At 42.8% G+C, this 24,747-nt stretch overlaps 1 protein-coding gene across 2 annotated transcripts; it reads right to left on the reverse strand.

Moving 5' to 3' along the window:
* Window positions 1-53: 53 nt before the first annotated feature.
* SLC25A44 (solute carrier family 25 member 44) lies at window positions 54-13,709 on the reverse strand. 2 transcript variants are annotated; one of them, XM_027871200.1, is made up of 5 exons: window positions 13,479-13,709; window positions 11,972-12,026; window positions 7,888-8,528; window positions 4,701-4,828; window positions 54-2,715 (listed from the first exon to the last, which is right to left on the reverse strand). In XM_027871200.1, exons 1-5 carry the CDS (start codon window positions 13,645-13,647, stop codon window positions 2,524-2,526), a joined length of 1,185 nt encoding a protein of 394 aa, XP_027727001.1. In that variant the 5' UTR covers window positions 13,648-13,709; the 3' UTR covers window positions 54-2,523. The 2 variants fall into 2 exon arrangements, with proteins under 2 accessions (XP_027727001.1, XP_027727000.1); XM_027871199.1 differs by lacking the exon at window positions 11,972-12,026 and having other exon boundaries at window positions 7,888-8,525; window positions 13,479-13,567.
* Window positions 13,710-24,747: the final 11,038 nt, after the last annotated feature.

Genomic DNA, 24,747 nt, shown 5'->3' on the forward strand with positions numbered 1-24,747 from the left:
TTGGGTACTCCTGTCACGGCCCCGCAAAACAGGCGCATACCAAGACCCAGGGGTTCAAACAATAAAAATTTTTAATCATACGACAAAGATTTCTTACAGTGCAACAGTGAAACCTGTTTGAATAGTCACATTACATTGTCACTCAGTATTAAATGGTCAAAGAGTAGTCTGAGCGTTTCTGCATCTTCTCTTCCGAGCCCCTCGCATCAGGGCCACACGGTTCCCTGCTTCCCTCCTACGAGAGCTTCAGCTCTAACAGATCAATTCAACACAAAAACACTCCAGCCTTCCTCAGTTGTGTTTTTTTTTTCCCTTCTTGGACTAAACCTTCCTACCCTGGAAGGAACAAGCCAGTATTCTTCTGTCTTCCCCCTACCACTGATGGACTCAGGGTCTGGGGCAATACCCAATCCCTAAGCTACAAATAAACATTCGTGAGGGTCTCAGTCCCTTTAACACATTGCCTAATCCCTTAAATGTTAGGAACAGCAGTGTTGGGCAAGGTGAAGTTAAGGGTTCAAGAAAATAGCAAGACACAAGGGGGTTATAGAGAAGCAGAGGAGAGGTGTGTAAGGGAGATGCAGAATTGAAGGGGGTGGAGGGTGCAATCACCTCTACATTCCCACAGTACTTCTATTCAGCCAGGATAGAGAAGGATGCCTGAAATCAAAGTCCCGCAGGGCAGAGGCCTGGAACCAAGAAAAATCAGGGTTTTATAGTGATGGTAAAGAGAACGAAGCAATTCTATTTCCATTATGTGGGTCATTCCAAGCCTAAGAATTGTATGTTTCAGAACAGGTGGGTCCTTCAGAGATGGAGAAAAGGACATGAGAAGAAACCCCTCAGCAAAGTAGAAAAGAAGAGGTGTGGATGAGAGACTGACATAAAGACAGATATTAAAGACACAAATATGGATACGGAAACCCAAAGTGATGCAGAGAATTAAGTTCAATATAAATAGACGCTGTTTCCAGGGTACCTGGGTGGTTGGTGGGTGGGGTGTAAAGGACAAGAAATATCAAGTTTGTTGTAAAGCTAGCACCTTTCAATGGAAAGGCACCCTAACCTTTCCTGGATGGGGAGAAGCAAGAGGTCCTACACCAAGGCACCTATTCCAGGAACCAACTCAGTAGCCCCACTGGAAAATCAGTAAGGTTGAATCTAACTCTGATTCACTCTGTGTGAGCTGCAATAGGAGATGAAGTGGTTCAGTTTCCTAGGTTTTTGAAGGGCTTCAACAGGAAATTTTGGCAGTATCATGCTGGTAAAATGGTGATGGCTGTGAATGGAGACAGAGGAAAGATGCATCCTTCCCCATTTTGAGAACCCCTTCTTGGGGAGCTGGGTTTCCACCACCATCACCATACTTCTAGGGATATGCCTGTGCTAACTTCTAGTATCACAGGGTGAGATAAGATTGTCAGCTCAATACCTTATAAAGATTCTTATCCTTCAGCTGAGGTGTTCCATGGGGAATAGATAGCATCTGCTGCCACTAATGGAAGAAATGTATCCATGGCTGGAGATGTCCAGAGCTGAAGATGACCTGTGATGATATGCTTTCTCCTCCTTTGCCTCAGCAAGCTTCCTCTTCTCTTTTCAAACCCTCTACATGATCAATCTCACTTTTCAGGGTGCTACTTTTGGCCTGCTCTTCCCTGTCAGCGTAAGTTATGCAGGCATCATGCCTACTACAGAAAACATTTGGGAGGCTGAGATGGGGAACCAGTGGTCAAAGGTGCCACCAAAGGCCTATTGGGAACTGGACTAAGGAAGATGAAGAGCATAGGGAACCAGGGGTGAGGTAAAAGCTACATATTCCAACTGCTATGGCAGACATGGGGTCTAGCTGCAGGAATAGTGTTCTATCAGGGCTTAAGACAACAAACTGGTTCACAAATTTTTAACAAAACCAAAAAAAAAAAAAAAACCCCATTAATCCATAGAGAATTTCTTCCCATTCCCTCACCCCAAACTATCAACTTCCCCAAAGATAGAGGGAAGAATTATCCAGACAACTAGAGGTTCTCTGCTGCTTGGTGAGACGGGCACTCCCCCAATGGTGAGGGAAAAAATATTACAGTTTTCTTGGCAGCTCCATCCTAAAAAAATTAAGAATCAGCTGGCTTAAGAAAGGGGGCCAGGGCAAGAGGTGACCGTGGTCCCTTGAAGTCTGAAAAAGCAGTCAAAGGGGAAAGAAGAGTGAAAGGCAACCTATGTACAGCCTAAGGATGGTGATGGAGGGAAGCTGAGGAAGGTTCCTTAACTATTCCCTTTTAAAAAAGGGATTGGCTAAGGATTGAAAAGGAAGCCTGGATAAGGGGGGCTCAGTTTGGCCAGAGAATTAAAAACAGGGTGAGCTGGAGATCCAAGCTCAAAGCCTATTCAATTACAGCATTTTGGTGTCCCCCTTCTAGGCAGCCAGCCCAGCAGAGGACTGTGTGCACGGCCAAGGGAGGGTGCTGTCCCCTTTCTCTCTGTCCCTCTCTTCAAGGCATGGCAGGCTCCTCTCCCTACCACCCATTACCAGTGTCTGGAGTCCACAAGTTCTGGCCGAAGGCTGATCTTCTTGAGACTCTCATAACCTATCACTATGACCATAGTGGAGGGTGTGGCTGCAATGATCCTGGCAGAGAGACCCTTCATGAAGCCCCAGGGGCCCTCCTCTGCCAACAGCTGCTTGAAGGTCAAGATGATTGAGTTCTTGCCCTCCACCTATAAAAAACAACATGGTGAAGAATCAGTATATGAATAATAAAATATACATAACTCTTTAAATATGCAGAGGGCTTTACAAAAATTATCTCATCTGATTCTCACAACAGCTTTGTATGATACATAGAACAGGTATTATTATCCCTGTTTTACAGATGAAGAAACTGAGGCTTAAAACAGAGCCAGTAAGTGTCAGAGGCCAGATATGAACCCATGCCTTTTGACTCGAAACCTCGAATTCTATCCACTCCGCCATATCAGTGAAGCTATATTGTTTATTTACTTTTAATGACTCCCCTACCCCCATAACCCAACACTTGTATCAATAATTCTGGCTGGCTGGATCCTCTTTTTTACTTCTGCCCTGAAAAGGGGGAAAGGTATGTTTTACTCCCCACTAAGGATTCCAGAAGACAAGGAACCTCATCTCTTTTATTCTTTCTCTGGATAGCTCCTCAGAAGCACCTCTGTCTTCAGGAGACTCACTCTACGGCTTAGGGTGACCTATAGGAAGACAAACCCCTTCCTTCTCCAGACTTCATTCTCTCTTGAGTCTTCACAGAAGATTTCTCCTTAGCCCCAAACCAGGACTTCCCAACTCGTCTCTACCCAACCCTATCCCTAACTTTAACCTGTGGCATAGTGGAAAAGAGTCAGCAGATACTTAGTCAAGTCTCACTTTTGACACTTGCTGGCTATAGGACCTTGGATGAGTCACTTAACCATTTCTTTTCAGTTGCCTCATCTGAAAAATGGAGGTAACACTTCACTTCATACCTCACCAAGGTTTCAGTGTGGAAAATGCTTTGCAAACCTTAAAGTGCTATGTAAACAAGCCAATATTAACCCTATTCCACATTTCCCTCTTCAGAGAGGCCTTTTCTCTAAGTTGCTCTGATTCTGCTTCCTTCAGTTTTTCCCAAAGATCTTTCAGCTCAATCATCTGCCAGGTTTTCATATCTGACCTATTTCTCCCATCAAACTGGGGACTCCTTAAAGGTAGAAACCTCTAATCCCTAGACCAACTCTCAAGCATCTGGGACAAGGCCCACATCCCCAGGGGAGCTCAGGTGAACTGTGGGGCAGACTGACTGAACCAAAAGAGGTGTGATTAACAGTTGAATGGAAGCCTTTTGGGAGATCCCTAGTGGAGCACCCCAAGGATCTGTGTTTCACCTTGTACTAGGTAACATTTTTATCAATGACTTGGATACAGGAATGGTATGCTCCTCACATTTGCAGATGCCACAAAGCTAAGAGGGACAGCTAACATGTTAGATGACAGAATCAGGATTTAAAAAGGCCTAGATGAGCTAGAATGATAGCTGAATGTAATAAGATGAAGTTTAATAGGGATCAATGTAAAGTCTTATACCTGAGTTTGAAAAATTAACTTCATAAGTAGATTGAGGAAATACAGCTCAGAGAGCAGTTTATTTGCCAAAGACCTGGGGATTTCATTGGAATAAAGGTTTGAGAACCTGTAGCATAACACAACATTCAGAAAAACTTTTGTGACCTTAGTTTGCGTTAAAAGATTCCCTGGTCGCTAGGACTTTAGGATATAATAGTCCTTCTGTCCTTTACCATACTCAAACCATATCAGGATTATTGTGTTCGATTCTAAGCACCGCATTTTAGAGAGGACATCAATCAGCTAGAGAGCAACTTTAGGAGGGAAATGAAGATAATGAAGTGTCTTGAGATTAGACCAAGTGAAGAAATGAAGAAGTAGAAATGTTTAGCCTGAAGAAAAGATTTAGGATGGTCAAGAGGGTTTTCATGGTATTTGAAAAGCTATCATGTCAAACACAGATTATACTTCTGACTGGCCCTACAGGACAAAATTAGAAACATAAAAACTGTAAAACAGGTTTAAGCTTCGTCTAAGAAAAACTTATTAATAATTAGAACTATCCTAATGTAGAATGGCCTGGGAGGTCATGCTCAAGACAGGGTTCAACAATGATAAAGAGACTTCTTACCTGTACCCTGGCTCGGACAATGTCCATCGGGTTGGTGATGACAGAAGCAGTGGCTGCAGCCAGGGGCCCAGAAATGGCTTGGAAGATTATGTGGGGGCAGTCCTTAGGACAGATGTGGGAGAGCTGCTCTGAAGTGGGGGAAAAAGCAAATACATTTAAGACCTGCAAGTGACTCCCCTTTGCTCCTTGCTTCTACTTGTCTAAAGATGACTATCTTGCATGGTTGGCCATCTTTTACCCCAACACCCCCACCTTTTCCTTGTCTTCTTCCATCCCACCCTTTTCAAATGTCATTTCAATCTCACCACCTAATTTGAATGGAAGAGGTCCCCTCTGGGGAAATAGATTCTATAACTTTGCTTACCTATTCTCCTGATAGATGGGGAGTTCTTCCTGATATATCACTCCTATGCTTCTTATTGGGATACCTCCCATTTCCAAATTAAACAGCAAAATCATTGCTCTGAAAAACTAGTGAACCTCCTCAAAGCCCAGGCCAGTGGAAGTTTACTCTTCAAAAGTATTAAGAAAGGAGATGGTGCCACTTACTCAGTACACGTATTCCCAGATCATTAGGAAAGCCTTCTAGTCTAGCCTCCATCTCCCCACATACCCCCACTGTAATAGCAGCTACCTCCTTTCAGCATATACTCCATGGAGCTAAAAATTAAGGGCTCACCACCTACATGGAGTCAGGATTCCCCTCAGTGTTCTCTTCTTTGGACGGAGTTACCATAACTCCTATTACTCCTAGAGAAGGTACCTTCTGCTACCTCTCACCTCCCTCTTCTAGTTTGGGTGGTTTGTTCTTATACTACTTAAGAACGAGACTTGTAAATGAATCACAACTGATAGGGCAAAATTCCTACAATTCAATTCTCCAGTTTCTAGTTCCTTTTCTCCCAAAAGTGCAGTACACGAACCAAAACTCTGGGTGACGGTAGGCCAGCAAGAGCAAACTGCATTGGCAACACTATCTCCTATCTGAATGTCCTATTTCTCTTAAAAAGGCAGAGGACAGAGATTATGCAACTGGCAAAGAATATCAAGCTTGGCAACACCAGCCAAAATGGGCCTGCCTGGACTGGCCCCGAACCTGCAAGCTACAGCACGAACCAGGTCCAGTTTCTCACTTTGGTAGAGAGTGGAGAAAGGAAAGAGGAAACAATGGAAAGAAAGCAGTAGACGGTGGCAAAGATTCCAGCTACCATCCCTTTCACTCATTCAGGAGGATACAAAAATAAGAGACTACTTGTGCTGAAGGAGCATACAATACTCCTTAAAATGAAGTAATCATACCAAAATGATACTTGCTATGAGAGGTATGAAAAAAGTGCTATTAAGAATATAGAGAAATAATTTCTACTTGGGGAAAGGGGAATCAGGAAAGGCTTCATAGAGAAGGCAAAATTTGAAATGGGCCTTGAAGTAAGATTTTGACAAACAGAGATGGGGAAGGGAATTTTAAGTAGAGGGTACTGCACAAATGCACTGAGGTGGGAAAGCACAGAAAATAGTCTAGTTTGGCTAGAGTGTGGGGTTATGTGAAGGGAGTAGCTTTTATTTGCTAAACAATAAGTGCAACTGAAGTTGAAGTAGTGTGCAAGTTGGATTTAAGGGAGGTTGGAAGATGAGTTAGGAGAGTCTAGGGAAAGATAATAAAGTTCTGATGACCCTGGAAATAGGATGGTCGGGACAAGTGTCTGAAACACTGCAGAGGTAGTGATAGGTCTTGACAATTGGAGGCAAAGAAGGGAGAGGAGAGGAAGGAGCCAAAGATGTCTCTGAGAATTCAAGCCTGGATGTTAGAGGAATGGTGGTCCCATACACAGAAATAGATTGGTTGATTACTTAAGTTTTGGACCTGTTCAGTTTAAGAAGTTCGAAGGGCATGCAGATAGAGAGGTCCAGACTGAAGATTTGGAGGCCATCTGATATGTGAGATTTGTCAACCAGACAGAACTGAATGAAACAATTCTGGGATTTTGCAGGAGCTGAGATCATCCAGAGGATGAGCGCAAAGGATTGTTGTTACACAAAGCTCAAGGCACAACTTGCTTGCTGGGCCTTAGCTCTGGAAAACAGAGTGTCTCCTAACATCCTGACAGATTAAATGAAATCACCAAGGAGTAGAAGAGTATAAACAGAAAAGGGACAAGGACAGAATTCTGAGGAGCATTCAAAAATAGAGGGTGGGAAGAAGTCAACAGAAGGGACAAAAGTAACAACTGGAAAATTGGGAGGAAAAACCAGGACAGTGCATGATTACGAAAGCCAAGGGAAAAATAATTTTAAGAAGGTAAGACAATGAATACGGAACACTCTTAGAATCTAAAGAGTTTGCAGGAAGATCAAAAATCATCCTATCTAACTTCCTAAGTAATGTAAGAATCCCTTGTACATTGTCCCTTACTATTATGAGAAATTTGGAAGTGAAAGTAAAGAAGGAAAGAGAAAGGATGATAACTCAAAAGAGTAGCAGTACTGAAATTTTTCTTTTTAGAAGGAATGGGTGGATCAATGTCAAATGCAACAGACAGGTCAAAGAGGAAAACTGAGAAAAGGTAATTGAACCTAATGATTAGAATGTCACTGATGACTTCTGAGAGTTTCAGTAGAGCAAGGGGAGCAGAAGTTTAATTCAAAGAAGTATTTGAAGATATGAGACAAACATAATTGATAGAGCAAGATAATAGAAGATGAATTAGATAAGAGCGCAAAATAAAGGGTTATAGGCTGGAAAAGTACATTTCGTGACCCTGAAAGAGATAAGCATAGAAATCCTGAGGGTATGAGTTAGGGAGGTACAAAGGTTACATTCCACCTCAAATCTAATAACAGGAGCAATGCTAAAGAAAAATACCCACCCTAAGAAGGCATCATAGTATGGTAAAGAGTCCTGGACTTGGAATCAAAGAACCTGAGTTCAAATTCATGCTGTGCCACTTACTACTTGTATGAAATGGGCAAGATAAAACCTCTCTAGGCTTTCTGTTTCTTTCTCTGTAAAAAAAAAAAAAAGTGGGGTTTATAATCTACCCCCAATATTCTTTCCATAGTCAGTTCATGCTTCTTTCCCATTCCAATGTCCCATTCCATTAGCTAATCCTGATTCTGTTACAGAAAGTCATTGGCAACTACAACCATTATTCAGTATTTATACTCTTCCCACTTCACCCTTGCCTACCTGCATAAAAGTGGTAGAAGGGCCACCATAAAGCACTGTTGGGTATGTAGGTGAGTAGAGAAGCCACATAACCTCGGTAGAAGCCCCGTATTCCATCAGCTTGAAGGATCTGCCGAATGATATACTTGGTTTGGCCAAAGGCCACTATGCCCCGGCCCTCTGTACCCCGAAACACCTGGAATCGGCCCATGGTCTCGCCCTTGCGCTGCATCATCAGGTGCTGGGAGACCACATCAATGGGCACTGTTATGCTCTGGGCCACCAGTGAGGCTGAGCTACCAGCCACTAGGGACTTCACAGTGTTGCTCTGGCTGTACTTCGACACAAACCTTCGGGTGAGCTCATAGGTGGTAACATAGCACTGGCCAGAGACCAGGGTGAGTGTGTTGACCAAGAAACCCCGATAGAGGCCTAACACCCCATCTGTCCGCAGAATCTTGACAAAGGCATCAAAGGTTCCTTGATAGAGGCTCTTGCCCTTCTGTATCTGGAGCCGTGTGCGGATGAGGGCGAAGGGGTAGACACTGATTCGGATCATCATTGTCATTGCCAAACCAAAGACATAGAACTTCTTCTTGTCCAGATGTTCCCACTCAATGATTGGGATGTTGCGTTTATCCTCCATTGTGCCTGAATGCCTGGGCAATGCAGGGAGTGGGATGGAATGAGATGAAGAAAAAGAGGAAGAGAAATAGTAGGAAGGGATGAGGTCAGGACTCCTCTGCCCAATGTCTCTACAATTTGAGTTCTGAAGTTGTATCCCCAGGCATCCTAGCTAATGCTTCAGCTTCTAGGAACTCCAGTCAAACATCACTTCAGCCAGACAAACTCTTCCCTGTCCTAGGTTCACCCCTGGCCATTTCTACCCTCTGAGTTTTCACAAAGGCTGTACCTCCCACCACCAAGATGCCTCATACTCTCATGTTTGCCCAGCCCTGTCCCTCCCAAATCATTTAAACACTCTTATCCTTTAAGAAGGTCTCAAATTGTTTTACCAGGCTTCACTTCTAAGTCTGCTCATCAGCTCCTAGATCTAAAGTTCTACATGGATGGATAATCTACACTGTTTCTGCCTGGATTCTGGTAGTATACCCCTGGTTAGGGATTGTATCACTTTCTTCTTAGTCTTCCCAGTAGGGTCCAAAATGAAGCAGATGGGCCACCTGCCAATGAGTGAGGTTTCTAGGGACTAACATCCCTAAAGACATCCATTGGAAAGTACCTGAGCAAGATGGGGAAACACAGAGACCTAAAGCCATTGTTCCTCCCACTGTGGTCATCTTCCAATAGCTAGATGGTACACCTGGCATGATGCTCTCTTTCTCTTAGTCTCTTTTTCCTCATGGGTAGAGTATCTGTTGTCACCACTGAAGCAGCCCACTGCTACTCAGTCCTTCCTCTTTGGTAATTTAAACCCCTCTACTTCCAGTCCTATGTTAGTCTTTCTGATCCTTATATCCTCCTTTCCTCCTCTTCCTCCTTTTGATCCACCCTGCTACTCACTGGTTCTATAAATTTCTTCCTGCTAAAGAGAGAGCTGGGGATGGAGAATCATGGTAGTAAGATATGGAATCTCCTCCCCCCCTCCCCCTCCAAAGTTAGGCCAAAGGGGTCATTGTTCCTTTAATCATTAGAAAACATTCTAAGGAAAGGAAGAAAAGAGCAACTATTTGGGAAGGTTGGTTAGGTTTCCTTAGCTTTGTCAGTCAGACTCTTGCCCTTAAGTCCCCAGTCCTGAAAACCCACTATGCGCTGATCCCTGTCCTAGGTACTTGGATGAAAATCGGGAAGAGAAGATAAGGTCTTTTCAGAACAGCAAGCTCCCAGTTGGATAAGGTAAATAAGATATAACTCTAGGACACAAACATAAGACACAAAAGTAGAGAACAATGCAAATTAATATTTATGTACCTCCCTCCCCACCCCAAAGTTAAAGTAAATTCACCTTATATAATTTCAAACAAAGAAATTATCAAGTACACCACTAATTCACTTTATAAAACCTAAAGTTTTGAACAGGAAGCCTACACTTCCTCACCTCTCACTCTCTTCTTAACTCTACGCTGTGTCTTCAAACTTCATCATTCAAATAAAACTGCTCTCTACAAAGTTACTAATGATCTCTCAATTGCCAAATCCAATGACCATTTTTTCAATCCTCATCCTTTCTGACCTCTTTCTGTAGCCTCTGACTGTTGATCACCCTATTCTCCTAGATACTCTCTTCTCTATAGGTTTTCCCAGAGAAAACCTAGTTCTCTTCTGGTTCCCTTCTGACCTATCAGACTGAATCTTCTTAGTTTCCTTTGCTGGAGCTTCATGCAGGTCTAAATGTGGCTATACCAAAGGGTTCTGTCCTGGACCCTTTTCTCTTCTCACTCTATATATTATTTCACTTAATCTCATCAGCCCCCATGAATTTAATTAGCATATTCTATGCTGATGATTCTCAAACCTACTTATTTGGACCTAACCTTCTCTCCTGACCTTCAGTTGAGCATCACCAATTGCTTATCAGACATCTCAGAACTAGCTGTCCTATAGATACTTTAAACTCAACATGTCCAAAATTGAACTTGTTATCTTTCCAGGAAAACTCTCCACTTCCTTTCAAATTTTCCTATTATTGTTGAGGGCACCTGCATCCTGATAGTGTTCCAAGCTCACATCCTAGGCATCATCTTTGACTCTTCACTATCTCTCACCCCCTGTATCAATTCTGTTATCAAGGCTTACCAATTTCACCTTTGTAACATCTCTCAAATGTACCTCCTTCTCTCTTCTGACACTGCCACCACCGTGGTACAGACCCTTATCTCCTCATACCTAGACCACTGCAATAGCCTGCTGATGGGTCTGCCTGCCACAAACCTTTCCCCTTTCTAGTCTGTCTTCCATTTAGCAGCTAACGCGGTTTTCCTAAAGCACAGGTCTAATCATGTCACCCAGTTTATTCAATAAACTCTAGCAGCTCCCCATTACTTCTAGGATAAAATATAAAATTCTATTTGGCATTCAAAGCCCTTCAGAACCAACTCCACCCCTCCCCAACTTTCCAGTCTTCTAACATCTTACATGCTTCCCATATACTCTTCAATCCAACTACAATGGCCTCCTAATTGTTCCTTGAACAAGATATTCCATCTCTTGCCTCTGGGCACTTTCTCTGGCTATCCTCTATGCCTAGAATTCTCTCCCATCTCATCTTTACCTCCTGGCTTCTTTAGCTTCCTAACCAACTTTGCTGAAACACATCTTTTATAAAGCAAAAGATACTTGTAGAGCAAACTGAGTACATGAGGGTTGAGAGTTTAGTCAATAATTTAAAGGAAATGAATGGTCAGCATTATTCAAGGTTACCCTAGAGAAGGCTTCCTTGGAGGAAGGGGATATAAAACAGTTTGAAAGCAGGAGAGGAGCATGGATTGAGAAAAATAACCTTTCCATTCCTTTCTAAGTGGAGAACAACCTAAACAAAAGTTTGACAGTAGAAGAGTATGAAAAGACAGAAAATAAACTGGCTTGGCTAGAATGGCAAATCACAAGAAATAAAAGTTTGGTGAGACAGAGAAGACTTTGGGATCAGAGCATAACTACTTGAAAATGCTAATATTGAGACAGCAATACTGAGATAGGGATTGGGAAGGGTGAAGGGCACTTTTGTCTTTCCCTACTTCTGCAGAGGATATTCACCCATCTTAGCATAAGTGTCTCATTCTGAGAGTGAAGAGAAGGGGGACATGTTTCTGGACACAGAAATGTGTCAGATACATTTCCAATCTTGGGAGTTAGTATTTTTGATCTGGGGAGTGGAGGTTTCCAGAATAGTTCACTCAATGCCGCGTCAGTTCCTTCCCAAGAACAGGAGGCACGGCTGTGGAAATGTGGCCTTCAGTCCTCCAGGTTTGAGTGAACCTGATGACTACCTAGATGCCCAGGCACTGCTTCAGTTTTCCCTGGAAAAATCAATCTCTTTCTTTGCTTTTCCAACCTGTTTTCTGAGTAGCTGAATATGCTGTTTTCTTAGGACAAATACAACACTGTTTCTGGAAGACAGGTTTCCTGATTTACTCATATAAATCTGATGATATACTGGGCAGGGCAAGAACATGAAGTTAAAGAAGATAAGGAGAATGTGGCTGAGGGTGGGATCAGTTCAAGAGTTTAATTTTAGAAGGGAAGAAACTCTTTATGACAAATCACAGGTCACCAAGCTATCTTCATTTATTAGCCCTTCTCAATGTTCCTATGCTTCCTCTTTAGCTCTCACCTGTACTTGTCTACTTTAAATTCTCTGAAAGAGAAGGGAGCCCTGAGGCTGCTGATTCACATCATTTCTAACAAGACAGGAAGACAGAGGATTATTCCTCAGAAGTGATTCAACACCTTGGAAGAAAGGCTAAGAAGAGAAGCAAGGACACACAGAGTTCCCTCAGTTCCTTCAGGAAGTCATTGCTTCTAATTACATGGATCTGAAATCTCTCTTCCTGCAGTCTATTCCCCATATTTCCTGCCATATTGCTGCCCCCAATACTTTTCCTCCATGAAAACTCCCATCAGAGAGCCATTCTCCTTCAACCTGATCTTCCAAATTCAACCAGCCCAATTATTTTGTTTCTTTCCTAGTCCTTTAATTGTGTGCACGGCTTGATACCTTCTAATTTCTTCACATTGCAGAGAAACACAAAGGTAGGTATCGGAAGGTACGGTTCTGGCCCTGAAGTATACTCTAGGCCAGTGGCAAAGTCAAACCACTAGACTATTTGGTACAAACACCAGTTCTACTCCTCACACTAGACAGAGGTGGGTAAGCAATAGGTTGACAGAGATCTAGGTCCACGAAAAGTATATGCTGTTTCCTAAGCTCCACCAAAGTCTACCAAAAGGATCTGCCTGACTCCATCCTGATTTCATTAGGATTGGACCTATGGTAGACCACGTTTGCCCAGGTCTACAGCTTCAGTCCTTTTGATATCACTGTCTCCCAGGCCGAGTCCCCAGATCTCCTCACCCCACGCCGCAATTTCTCTGCCCTAGTCTCCCCTAGAGACTTGAAACTGGGGAGACTGGGTTGGGGGAATTCGAATCCCTCCCACCCAATTCTACTAGACCAACAACAAAGACGGACTTGGGCATACAAGGGGTTGACTGATTCTATGATGATTTTATTTACCCTTACGAGTTAGCTCCTGGGTCTTTGTTAGACCTTATATAACCACCTTATATAAGCCCTTCTGTGATAAACCATACGTGTAGACTGCCCCTTCGGAAGTTACTTACACCTAAGCCTTCCATGCAGCTCTTACGCGCCCTACCCCCACCCCGCTTCCCAAAACAAACGCCAAGTGACTCCCCCAACTCCACCTTCTCCAACCTCGTACTGACCCGAAAGCCGACCCCCTGCCCAACCACCCGCCCTCAAAACGTCAATATCCGTCCTGAGACTCCAGACTCAAACCACCTCTGCCCCCTTACCCCGAGCGCCCCCAAAGCCCCGCCCCTGCCGCTTGCCCCGCCCCCAGGGACAGCCCGCACTTCCCCCCAATTCTTTCACCGGCAGTCCCGGCTCGTGTACACCCACCGCTTCCTACCTCCTGAGCCCCGGATGGCCCTGTCGACGGTGCCAGCGCTCTGCGGGCCGGGACTCCTAGGCTGTTGCTCCTGCCCTAGCTTCAGCTCTCGGCGATTGGAACCCAGCGGCATCTTCCTCCATATCGGCCCGGCTCCCCACACCGCCGGAGCCGGAAGTGAAGCTGTCATCGACCTCCCCCTCCCACCATCCCTGCTAGAAAGGAGGTGGGGCTGAGCGACAGGTGGCTTGACCAATGGCGTGCTGGAGCCCCTGTTCACGCTAGAAGAGGTGAGTTCGAGGGCGGGTCCCAGAGCGGTGATGATGGACAGATTCGGAGGCCATCTTAGGAGCGGGCATATGCCACGCCCCCTTCCGCTTCAGCCAGCTCCAAGCCGCTTTTTTCTTGTTTCATTTTGCTCATTTCCAATTCATGGAAGTCGAGTCACGAGACGCTTCTTAAAAAGCGACTTGCGCATGGGTCACCTTGTGCCTGGAGAACAATTGCAGGTTCGAATCCTACTTCCTTTAAGTTGTTTCTGTGGGGTTTTTGCCAATTAATTTAAAATAATAATTATTGACACTCTTAAATGTAAATTGATAGTTGATTCCTGTTCTCTGCTCAGTAGTCACAGAAAGCAAAGGGCAGGTAGCAGAAGAGATAATGAGGTCCTTACAACAAGGAAGGGAAAGGGAGGTATTACAGGTACCCATTTTACAGATGAGGAAACTGAGGCATGCAGAAGTGAAGTGGTCACAGAGCTAGTAAGGGTTAGAGGTAGGATTTGAAGCCAGGTTTTCTTGGAGAACCTCAGTGGTGTAGTGACCAGAGTGCTGGATATAAAGTTAGAAAGAACTGACCCTGACCTTTAGTATCAGTGTGTGACCATAGGCAAGTCATTCAGACTATCTGAACCTTAGTTTCCTCATCTGCAAAATAGGTATAATGCTTGTAGTTCCTACTTCACAAGGTTGCTTTGAGACTCAGATGAGACCTTTATATAAGGTTCAGCTGTTATTTTTCCTGACTCCAAGTCCTGTAGTCATCTATCCTTTGTGTCATACCACTTGTCAATCTCAATTCAACAGGAAGATTCTTAGTGCTACTTTGTGAAATGGCACATCCTCAGTCTTTGGTCTGGTTAGCGACTGGCTCAAATCAATCAACAAGTATTTATTAAGTACCTACTATGTGCCAGGCACTGGGCAAAACTGGAGATAAAAATGATGAAACAAAGACCTTACACTCTAAATGGGGAGACAACAAATACATTTGTAAATATACAGAATTTATAAATACAAAGTGAGTAAGTACAAATACAGAGTGTTTCAAAAGTCTAGCACAGTTTTAAACTGTAATAGCTAAAGATTGAAGCTATCAAAACTTAAAACTGTGCTAAGACTTTTGGAACACCTTGTTTTGTATATAATAAGTAGTTACATACAAGGTAGTTTGAGAGAGAGGACCCAGCAGTTGGAGAGGATCAGGAAAAAGCTTCATGCAGAAATTGGTATTTGATCTATACCTTAAAGGAAGAGAAAGACTCTGAAGAAGAGGTAAGAAGGAAGTACATTCCAGTTATGAAGGACAGACAGTGCAAAGTCAGAAGACAGAGTGCTTCATGGTGTGTGTGTGTGTGAGAGAGAGAGAGAGAGAAACAGAGAAGACCAGTTTTGCTGGAGAGAAGACAGAAGGGTCAGTAAAATGTCCAGTGCCTCTAGAAAGATAGATTGGGGTCAGTCTGTGAAGGGCTTAACAACTGAATGGAAATGTTTATGTTTTATCCTAGAGGCTGCAGGGAGCCAGTGGAGTTGATTGAGAAGAGAAGTTACATGGTTAGTTCTACAGCTTGAAGAAAATTATTTTGGCAGCAGTGGCTAAGGTAGACTGGAGTGGTGGGAGACTGGAGGCAGGGAATCCTCTTAGGATGCTATAGAAGTCATCTAGGTGAGAGGTGGAACACGCCTGATCTAAGGTGGAAGCTGTGTGAGTGGAGAGAAGGATACAGATGCAAGCTATGTTTCAGAGGCAGAAACAAGAAGATTTGGCAACTGAAAGGATATGTGGGGTGAGAGAGAGTGAGAAGGATGAAGACAGTTTGAACCAGGGAGACGTGAAGGATGATGATGCGTTTGACAGAAGGAGAGAGGTTCAGAAAAAGGTTTGAAGGGAGGTAATGAGTTCAGTTATGGACATGTTGAATTTGGGCTATCTCTAGGACATCCAGTCTACATTGCCAGTAGACAGTGGTGATGTAGGACTGAAGCCCAGGGCAGATACAAGGGCTTTCTCTATGTGGTGTGCATTCTCTCTGAAGAACTTTGAAATCAATTGAGAGACTTGGGAGACACTGGACCACCTAGCATAAAAGTGCTGTGCTCTGTGAACAAAGCAAAATTACAGTAACTCAAAGGACATGTGAGATACGCAAACTTAGAGACATCTCCCCTCCAAATGTTCATGTGGACTCTTTGTGCCTAACCTGTGGTAGAGCATTCTGAGCTTGTGCAGGTCTGATCAGCCACAGTCGGACACACTGTAACTTGACTCTAACATAGTGATGTCATTTTGGGCCTCTTCGAGAATGAAGGACAACAACTAACCATATATATGTATGCATGTGTATGTATGTCTGTATGTGTCTATGTGTATGTTTATCTACCATGTGCTTATATACATCATCATCTATAGGGAGCTGACAGTTAAACTCATGATTGATGAGGTTACTAAAGAGAGAGCATGGAAGTTGAAGACAAGAAGGCCTAGGGGGGCAGGTAGGTGGTATAGTGGATAGAGCACCGGCCCTGGAGTCAGGATGGACCTGAGTTCAAATGTGACTTCAGACACATAACATTTCCTAGCTGTGTGACTCTGGGCAAGTCACTTAACCACAATTGCTTCACCAAAAAAAAAAATCATTTGAGACATTGTAATTGTTTTATAAACAAAAGAGAAATAAAAATTTATTTAAAAAAAAGACCTAGGGACTTGGGGAACACCCACAGTTTAAGGGGCAACAAAGAAGATTGAAGACAGGTAGGAAGAGAGCCGGGGGAAAGTAGTGTCATAAAAATCCATAGAGAGGGGCAGCTAGGTGGCACAGTGGATAGAGTACTGGCCCTGGACTCAGGAGGACTTGAGCTCCAATGCGGCCTCAGACACAAAACATTCACTAACTGTGTGACCCTGGGCAAGTCACTTTACCCCATTGCCTAGCAAAAAAAGCAAAAAAAAAAAAAAAAAAAACCACAAGCAAAAATCCATAGAGGAAAAAGCATTTAGGAGGAGAGGGTGGTCAACAGTGCCAACTCAGAGGATCCTATGTCAACCCAACATCCAGGCTGCCCACCTCCAGGCACTTTCTCTTGGAGTTTCTCAGAGGACCTTTTGTCAGCCCCAGGCCACTGGCCTTTAACATCTGTGTTCCAGGGACCCACCTTCCACCGCCACCTCTTGCCTCCTGACCGGATTCTCCTGGACTATACCAGACTTACCTTAACAGTCTGATTGTTATGAGACCAGCCTCCCAAGGCCTTGCAGAGCCCAATATCACCACCTGTCATGAGGAAGGACCTTGAACAGTGTGATCACCTGACCCCCTCAGCATCCCTCTCTCCAACAACTACTACTCTGGACTCGTTTGTCAATGGTTGACATACTACCACCCCCTGATATTCTCCTCCTCCTAGTAATTCTGACCCCCAGCCCCAACTACTGAAGTACAAACCCCATTCTCTATCCTCAACTGCCTCCTCCCTCACTCCTGCCCCCCTTTCTGAGCTTAACCCTACCCGCAACGTGTCCCACTCTAGCAATTCTGTCTTCCTCTCTGCTCCCTGGGATACCTGTTCCATAATTATTAAACTTGCTTTCTTTGTTAACGTAAATCTTTTTTTTTTTCCCCACTCCTTCCATCTTCTGACACTAACTGAGCCCTAACTCCCTCCTGATGACATTGCATACCTGGCCACCATTTCTAATACTGGAGCTACTTAATGAGACTGGAAAATCACAGAATCTTGCTTAATGGGTTCGTTACAGATTTCTTTTGCATAATCTCACCTGGACCTTCACTGTAGCAAAGCAATACTCTTATACCTTCCTAATCAATTTACTATTTCATCCCTCTTCAAACCTCCCATAGCTCCCCTTCCTCACACCCTTCCAGCTGAGAACTTTGCTTTATATGTCACTGATAAAATTGAGGCTATTTTCCCAAAACTCCCTTTTTTCTCCTCATCCGCATCTCATGTCACTCAGACATTTTCCCCTATTTCTTCTTTTACTCAGTCTCATAAAAAGCCTTCTCTTCCAAGGCAAACAAGGGATCCCATTCTGTCCAATCTTGTCAGGCACATTGCCTCCTCTGTCTTTCCCACTTTCTCAATCTCTCCCTATTGACTGCTTCCCTGATGCCTACAAACACAGCCATGTTTTCAACCCTCTCTTGATCCTACCATCACTGCTAGCTACTGTCCTCTATCTCTCCTTCCTTTCATGGTTAAACTTGAAAAGGCCATCTACAATTAGTGCCTCCACATCCTTTTTTTACTCTCTTACCTCTCTATACTCTGGCTTCCAACCTCACCATTCAACTGAAACTCCTCTTTCCAAAGAAACCAATGATCTCTTCATTGCCAAATCTAATGGCTTTTTTTCAGTCCTCATCCTTTTTTTTTTACCTCTCTGCAGTCTGTGACACTGTTAATCACCTTCTCCTTCATGTTCTCTTTTTTCTAGGTTTTAGAGACACTGCTCTCTCCTAATTTTCCTTCTGTCAGAATTCCTCCTTTTGCTGCATCTTCATCTAGGTCGTGCCCACTAACCTTGGGTGTCCCCCAAACCTCTGTCCTGGGCCCTCTTCTCTTCTCCCTCTATACTATTTCATTTGGTTATCTAATCAGATCCAAAGAATTCAACTATAATCTCTGTGCTGATGATTCTCAGATCTCCATATCCAGCCCTAACCTCTTTCCTGACTGCCAGTCTCACATCCCCATTACCTGTTAGACATCTCAAATTCGATGTCGCTCAAACATCTTTAACTCAATATGGTTGATAGTGAACTTATTATTTATCTCCCCAAACCCTTTCCTCTTCCATACTTACCTGTTAGTGTTGAAGGCATCACCATCCTCCCAATCTCCAGGCTCACAACCTAGGTATCATCCTAGATTCTTCACTCTATTGACCCTCATATCTAATCTTTTGGCAAATCCTGTCAGTTATAGCTTCACATCTCTTATGTATCTATATCTATGTCTATATATCTGTACAGATCTCTCTCACTATCTATATCTATAAAGATATCTATAGACAGAGATATCAGTAGCTATAGATCTATAGATTATATATATAGGTATATCTATCTAGATGTAGATAGTTCTATAGATATATGTCTATAGATTTCGAGAGATAGAGATTTCCTTCCTTCTCTTCTCTAACACTGATCCCACCCTAATGCAGGCCCTCATTTCTTCACACCTGAACTATTACAGCTGCATTACTTCTGGTTGGTCTCCCTGCCTTGAGTCTTTCTTCTCTCCAGTTCGTCCTCTGCTCAATTGTCAGAGAGATATTTCTAAAGTACAAATTTGACCAAGTCATCCTCCCCACCACTACCACTCCCCATTCAGTAGCTACTTCATTGGTTGTCTATTGCCTCCAGGATCAAATAGAAAATCCTCTGTTTCACTTTTAAAGCCCTTCTTAACCTGCTCCCCCAACCCCCACCTTTTCAGTTTTCCTTTCTTCTCCGATCCAGTGGCATTGACCTCCTTATTGTTCTTCCCACAATACACTACTCTGAATTTTTAACGGCTGTCCATCCATTCATGGAAGTCTTTCCTTTCTCATCTCTTTATCTTGGCCTTCCTGATTTCCTTCAAGTCTCAGCTAAAACCTTTTACAAGGAGTCTTTTCTTGACTCGAAAAGTGAGAAGATCGAGCTTCTAAGTTCTGATGTTCTGTGAAACCTTCTCAGGGAGGGATACATAGCAAAAAGAAAAAAAGACATGGAAAATGGCTGAACAAATTGTGGTATATGATTGTCATGAAATATTATTGTGCTGTAAGAAATGACAAGCAGGATACTTTCAGAAAAACCTGAGAAGACTTACATGAACTGATGCAAAGTAAAGAAAGCGGAACCAGAAGAACATTGTACACAGTAACAGCAATATTGTAAATGATCAACTGTGAATGACTTAGCTATTCTCAGCAATACAATGATCCAAGACAATTCCAAAGGACTCTAGAGAAAGAATTGATGAAGTTTGAATGCAGATTGAAGCAGATATTTTTTACTTTGTTATTCTTTGGGGTTTGGAGGTCTGCATTTTCTTTTACAACATGGCTAATATGGAAATATTTTGCATGACTACACATGTATAATCTATGTCAAATTGCTTGCCTTCTCAAGATGGGGGGGCAGGGAGGAGAGGGAGGGAGAGAATTTGGAACTCAAAATTTTTAAAAAGAATGTTAAAAATGTTTGTTTACATGTAATTGAGAAAACAAAAGAAAAATTAAATTAAAGAAAAAAAGACAAAGAGAAGAACTAGAAAGCTTACTGTACCTCTCCAGCCTTTTTAAACATTCCTCTCCTCCACAATCTCCAAATCCCAGCTGCTTGGCTATACCCTGTCCTAATTCTTCTTTACATCTCCTATACCTGGAACAAATTCATCCTCATCTACTTGTTGAAGTACTTCACTTTCTTAAAGGCTCCACTCAAGTGCCTTCTTCCCCAGGAAGCTTTTTGTGATCCTTTCCTCTTCAAATGTCTTCTTAAACTGTTTGGATCTTTCCCTGACCTCATCACATTCTGCTTTGTGTCATACTTATCCACGTACATTTTGCATCCTTCCCCATTAGACTGGAAGCTTCTTGAGGGGAGAGACTGTCATTATTTTTTTTGTCTTTGTATGAGAAGTCCCAAGCAGTGAGTGGCTCATGATCAGTACATATTTGTTGGATTGTCATTGAATAGTTTTTGGAGAAGAAAAAACCTGGGGTCCACCTTTTAAGAGGATATTTTTCATAGAAGCTAATGAGGAGGAGGGGTGGAGGTTAGGCAGTAGGAAAGACTGAAAGGAAAGGAAATATGGGAGCCAAAGAAAGGAGGAGGAAATCAGCAGGTAGTTATCCCTTCCTGGTTTGTTTGGAGGACAGGAAGTCACCACCATAGATCTCAGTTAGTCAAGGTTTAGCCATGAGGAAGGTCAATTTAATACTATATTTTTCATAGAGCATTGCATTAGAAACTGAAGACTTTGAAGTTGTATGAGAACCAGTCCTTACCCTTAGATGTTCACAATCTAATTTGCAAGATAAAACATATACACAAAGGAAGAAATATAGAAAAACAAGGTAACTTATAGAAGTACCTGATATGTCGTTTATGATGAGATACAATATAGGAATTCAGGGGAAGAAGTGATCACTCAGGGCAAGATTGGTCAGGAAATGCTTCGTGGTAGGGGTGGGAGTGCTTGGGGTAGGGACCCTTAGATGTGCTTTGAAAGAAGGGAGGCAACCTCATGTAGTAGACAGATCTTGGTTAAAATGCTGGCCCTGTTGCTTTCTACCTGTGTGACAAGTTGGGTAGCCTCCCTGAGTCTCAGTTCTCTTGTCTTTAAAATGGGATTAATGATAATTATGGTACCACTATTCAAAGACGTATCAGTCTCTTTGGAAAATTATTTGGACAGTTGAGTTGAAGATGGGTTATGGTGGGAGGACCAAGAAAGGGGGAGAACAGAAACTGGAGGGGACCAGTTAGGAGACTATTACAATAGCCTAGCTGTAAGGTCAAAATCCTGGAGTAAGTGGTGGCCTTGGGAAATAATAAGAACTGACATTTTAAAAGTAATTTAAGGTTTCCGAAGCACTTTATATACACATTATCTTATTAGAGCTTCCAGACAACCCCATCAGGTAAGTACCACAGATAATAATCCCCATTTTACAAATGAAGAAGCACACCCCAGGGAGGTCAAGGGACTTTCCCAAATTCACAAAGTTAAATGTTAGTCTGATTCCGAGAAAAGGAAAGGAAGAGACAAATTTAATAGTTGCTACAAGAGGTAATGGATAAAAAATGATTTCTAACAGAATTCCCAGGTTTTAAACACAAATGACCAGGCAGTGTTGGTGACACTTACAAAAATAGCTAAGTGTGGAGAAGTAACTGCCAGTCATAGGTTGGGCAGGGAGAGATGATATAGTAGCCCCTCCAGGAGAGTATCACCAACACCCGTTCACATTGGCAGGCCAAATGCCCAAAGGGTGCCTACTGCTATTTCGTTCTCTAGAATTTTAGGGGTAACCCTAAAGATCTGGGGTTATTCTTGAACTGTTGCTCACGAGCCCTCACAGGTATACTCCACTGATTGTCAGTCAAATCTAATTAGCTTTCAGAGAGGATATTTATTAAGGAAGTGTGCATGGGCATCGGTTACAGAAACACCTCCTCTCCCCACCACTAGCTGCACTCCTCTCGAGTGTCCAGAGACACTCTCCCCCTACACATAAGTCCCTGGAATAGAAAGAAAGTGCTAAAATATAGAGAGCACATGTGGTCAAAGAGTAAATTCCCAGTTCCTGTATACTGGAAGGCCTTTTCCAAGGGCTCAGTAAGCATCTTTTAGTGTAGCTGTCTTCTGGTTTCTGAAGGTCAGTGCCCTTTCTATAGTCCTAAAACTTCCTTGGCTCTGGTCTGATCTTGGTGTGTCTCTCAGTTCCCAAAGCTACCACTCTGGGGGACACTCCTGACAACACCTATGGGAATTCAAGTTCATAAGGTCATTACCTAGGGGACACTCTTAACAACTCCCTATGGGAACTCCACATCTTCCCCATCTTTCAAGTTCACAAGGTCATCAGATGGTAAATAGGGGTGGGGAGGAGAGGATTCCCTCTCAAGAGGTCTTCACCATTTGATTTAACCACAACTCAACTCAAGGAAGCTGGAATGCATAATTCAAAACTGGCTTGCTGTGTTTATTGTAGATAGGGCTTGGTGTGTGTCTGTTTCTTGCAACCATGATTGGTTGCAAGACATTTACTGTGCAAGTCATCTGTCTTCATACAAAGATCAAAACAGTTTACTCCTCCCAAAATAATGAGACCTTTTTAGTCTATGTGCTTAATTGATCAACTGATGAGATAAAACTGGCTGACTTTTGTGATTACCTTAATTGAGGCGAGGGTAGAAAAACCTGTCTTCACCAGGATAAGTTGTGTTTTAGAATTGTTCTGTTCTAGGATGGTGGGAAAGTTCAGGATCTAGAGGTAGTTGAAATTTCAGGACTGAAACTCAGGGGAGACATCCGTTCTGTAAATATCGATTTGGGAGTCAACTGCAAAAAGTTTATAATTGAATTGTGGAGAGTCTATGAGATCACTAAGAAAGAATGTGATATGGCAGCCAAAAATTTAATTTGGTCTTAGGACACATTAGCAGTAGTACTACCAGAGAGGTAATGGTCCCACATTTGTTCAGTTCAGGGCACCTTTCATAAAAGTGGTTAACAAGCTAGAGGAGGTCACCTGAGGAGTATGTTAGACCTCAGTATGATGTCATATAAGGATATGTTGAAGGAACTAGGATTTTTTCTCTGGAGATTTAGGGGGCATGTGATGATTGTCTCCAGGTAACATTCATAGCACTGAATTTGGATTTATAAGGCCCAGGTTCCAATCTCTCCATGATACTTCCTAGCTTTTTGTCTGTGGGAAAATCTCCAAGCCTCAGTTTCTTCATCTATAAAATGGAGATTTTTGTACTACCTACCCCCACAGGGTTCTTGAGAGGTCACTGCTTTGTACACTGTAAAGTATTTTATATATAAATGGCAGAGTATTATTATTTTAAATGTTTAGAAAGTTATGTGGAAGACGGTTATATTTATTTAGCTGGGCTCCAGAGAACAGAACTAGCATTAGTGGGTGGAAGTTAGAAAAAAGTGTATTTGTTCAACATAGGAAAGAATTTTTTAACAACCAAAGCCATCCAAAGATGAAAGATAGTGAGTTCCACAAGACTGGAGATCTTCAAACAGAGACTATTTGAAGGTTATCTTATCAGATGCCTTAAAGGAATTCTATGCCCCTGATGGGATGATTTCTAAAGTTTCTTTCCATTGTAAAACTCAGCAACTTAAATTATAAAAGTGATTCACTGTGGTTCTGATAAAAGCAGAAGTACAAAAAGTGGTCACAGAAAAGTACTTTGGGCTTATTATCTGCTCTAGCTAGAGCACAGCCCTTGGGAAGGTACTTGGAGTGGAGAAGGAGTCTCCTGGCCACTTCTTTTTTTTTGGTTAGGCAGTGGGGTTAAGTGACTTACCCAGAGTCACACAGCTAGTAAGTGTCAAGTGTCTGAGGTCACATTTGAACTCAGGTACTCCTGACTCCAGGGCTGGTGCTGTATCCACTGCACCACCTAGCTGCCCCTCCTGGCGGCTTCTGGTGGTGCCTGTGGCTCCGTCATACTAAAGGACTTGTGCTTTGGGATGACAAGGTAATCCTCTTCTTAGTCTCTTGGTCCCTATGACAGCAGAAAGGTGCCTGTATCAAAGAGGATTGGCCACTGAACCAGGGTGTGCTGGACCCAGCTCAAACCAGCTTAAAAGAGCCAATTATTAAATTTTCAGTGTGAGCATTTACACCATTGGCAAAACACTACAATTCAAAAGTTGACTTATTGTTTAGTTGACTGTTTAGACTTAAGAAAGTGATGGAGGAAATGTTAATAATTCAGATTAAACTTAAAAGTGTGTCCTACAAACAATTTCCCCCCCAAGAGCCAGCTGTTAAACATTTACTGGTGCACCCTTGCATAAGGATGGAATTTCAAGAGAGGAACCACTTTTACTTTCATTGCCTTCTTACTGTCTCCACAACCTATGTCACTTAGTTCTCTCTCTCTCTCTCTCTCTCCCTCTCTCAGCATGAGAACAGGAGGAAGATCCACAAAAACAAACAAACAAACAACAAAACCAAGAGTTTTTAGGCTTTAATGAAACCTAGAAATCCAAGTCAATGGGAGATAACTTGCATCCTTCAGGAATAAGTACTAGAAGAGATGATAGAAAAGAGGACAGTCAGCAGAGCTCAGACATCCCATTATTGTACATATACCCCAAGGAGGTCAAAGAGAGAAAGATACTATATAAACTAAAATATTCATAACAGCAACTTTTATGGAAGAAAGAAAGGGAGGAAGGAAGGAAGGAAGGAAGAAAGAAAGAAAGAAAGAAAGAAAGAAAGAAAGAAAGAAAGAAAG

Source organism: Vombatus ursinus, unplaced genomic scaffold, assembly GCF_900497805.2.
Source record: "Vombatus ursinus unplaced genomic scaffold, bare-nosed wombat genome assembly UNPS02014798.1, whole genome shotgun sequence".
NCBI lineage: Eukaryota > Metazoa > Chordata > Mammalia > Diprotodontia > Vombatidae > Vombatus > Vombatus ursinus.

Bases quoted from the DNA above. Each gene is read 5' to 3' on its own strand.
- SLC25A44 (XM_027871200.1), bottom strand. From the start codon at position 13,647: ATGACAGCTTCACTTCCGGCTCCGGCGGTGTGGGGAGCCGGGCCGATA. The intron at 12,027-13,478 runs GTAGGAAGCGGT...TCCCACCCTCAG, and splicing joins GGCCATCCGGGGCTCAGGAG to CCACATTCTCCTTATCTTCT. The intron at 4,829-7,887 runs GTAGGCAAGGGT...CCCCCACTTCAG, and splicing joins CTTCTACCACTTTTATGCAG to AGCAGCTCTCCCACATCTGT.